The following is a 967-nucleotide window of genomic DNA, read 5'->3' on the forward strand; positions in this document are numbered from 1 at the left end:
CTTACATATTTAACGGGCCTCGGATATGAAGGGGGTATCGATCATGAATTTCCTGATCCCGGTTTTCTTAAAAACTTGGTATAAGTTCCCGATATCATTTGCTAATCCCTAGTTTGTGTCACGGATCCTATCATTGACAATGTTGAATTATGGTTTAATTAAACTTTTAACTAATAGTTTGACCTTTATTTATTAATTTATTTTAATGAATATATGTATATTAAGTTCAAAACATATTAAATAATAAATTATTTTATTACATCGATCATCCACAAACTTTATAATAAAATAGACTGAATACAAACATGATAATAAAATAGAATGGCATACGCATTTAATTACCACCTTCATCCATTGTAACACCCAATCTGCAACACAGTCGAGGTTCGGTTGGAATACGTCGAGACGAGACAGTGATTATTCATAGCACAATCTACTACACATTACAATAGTTGCTTAGTGTCTATATATAGATACCTTATATATATGTAATCAAATTTAGTGTCTAGTGTTTACTCAACTTAACATTAGGACTTTGTTGAGTGAGAGCCGCAATAACCAACGCGTCGGTTTTACCAACATTCTTCACCGAGTGACACAATCCTTTCGGGACCACAAACACACCACCTTTCCGAACTACCTTCGTGAATTGATGCTTTTCGTGGGCCGATGTGTTCATGTTTAGTAGGATCCTCCCCCTAAGCACGGCTAATATCTCCGTGCTTTGATCATGACTATGCGACGTGACAAAATCTCCGGCAGCATAATCAAACATCAACATTGAGATACCAAGTGTGTTTAGTCCCGGTAGTTGGCGATCAAAGACTTGAGTAAGTATGCGCCCCCTCTTCTTATTTGTAGTCGTTGGCGGGATATGAAGCCGACTAAATGAGAAATCATTTACGTTTATGAACCTTGGATCTTTGCAACTATAAATTCCATCACTATTTGCTACGATGATATACAT

At 36.3% G+C, this 967-nt stretch overlaps 1 protein-coding gene across 1 annotated transcript; it reads right to left on the reverse strand.

Moving 5' to 3' along the window:
• Positions 1 to 505: 505 nt before the first annotated feature.
• Positions 506 to 967, reverse strand: LOC143577920 (putative germin-like protein 2-3). Its single transcript, XM_077061633.1, has one exon. It carries the CDS (start codon positions 965 to 967, stop codon positions 506 to 508), a length of 462 nt encoding a protein of 153 aa, XP_076917748.1.

This window comes from Bidens hawaiensis, unplaced genomic scaffold, assembly GCF_021521415.1.
Source record: "Bidens hawaiensis isolate Kalapana, Puna unplaced genomic scaffold, B.hawaiensis_p1.1 tig00028938_1, whole genome shotgun sequence".
In the NCBI taxonomy this organism is placed as follows: domain Eukaryota; kingdom Viridiplantae; phylum Streptophyta; class Magnoliopsida; order Asterales; family Asteraceae; genus Bidens; species Bidens hawaiensis.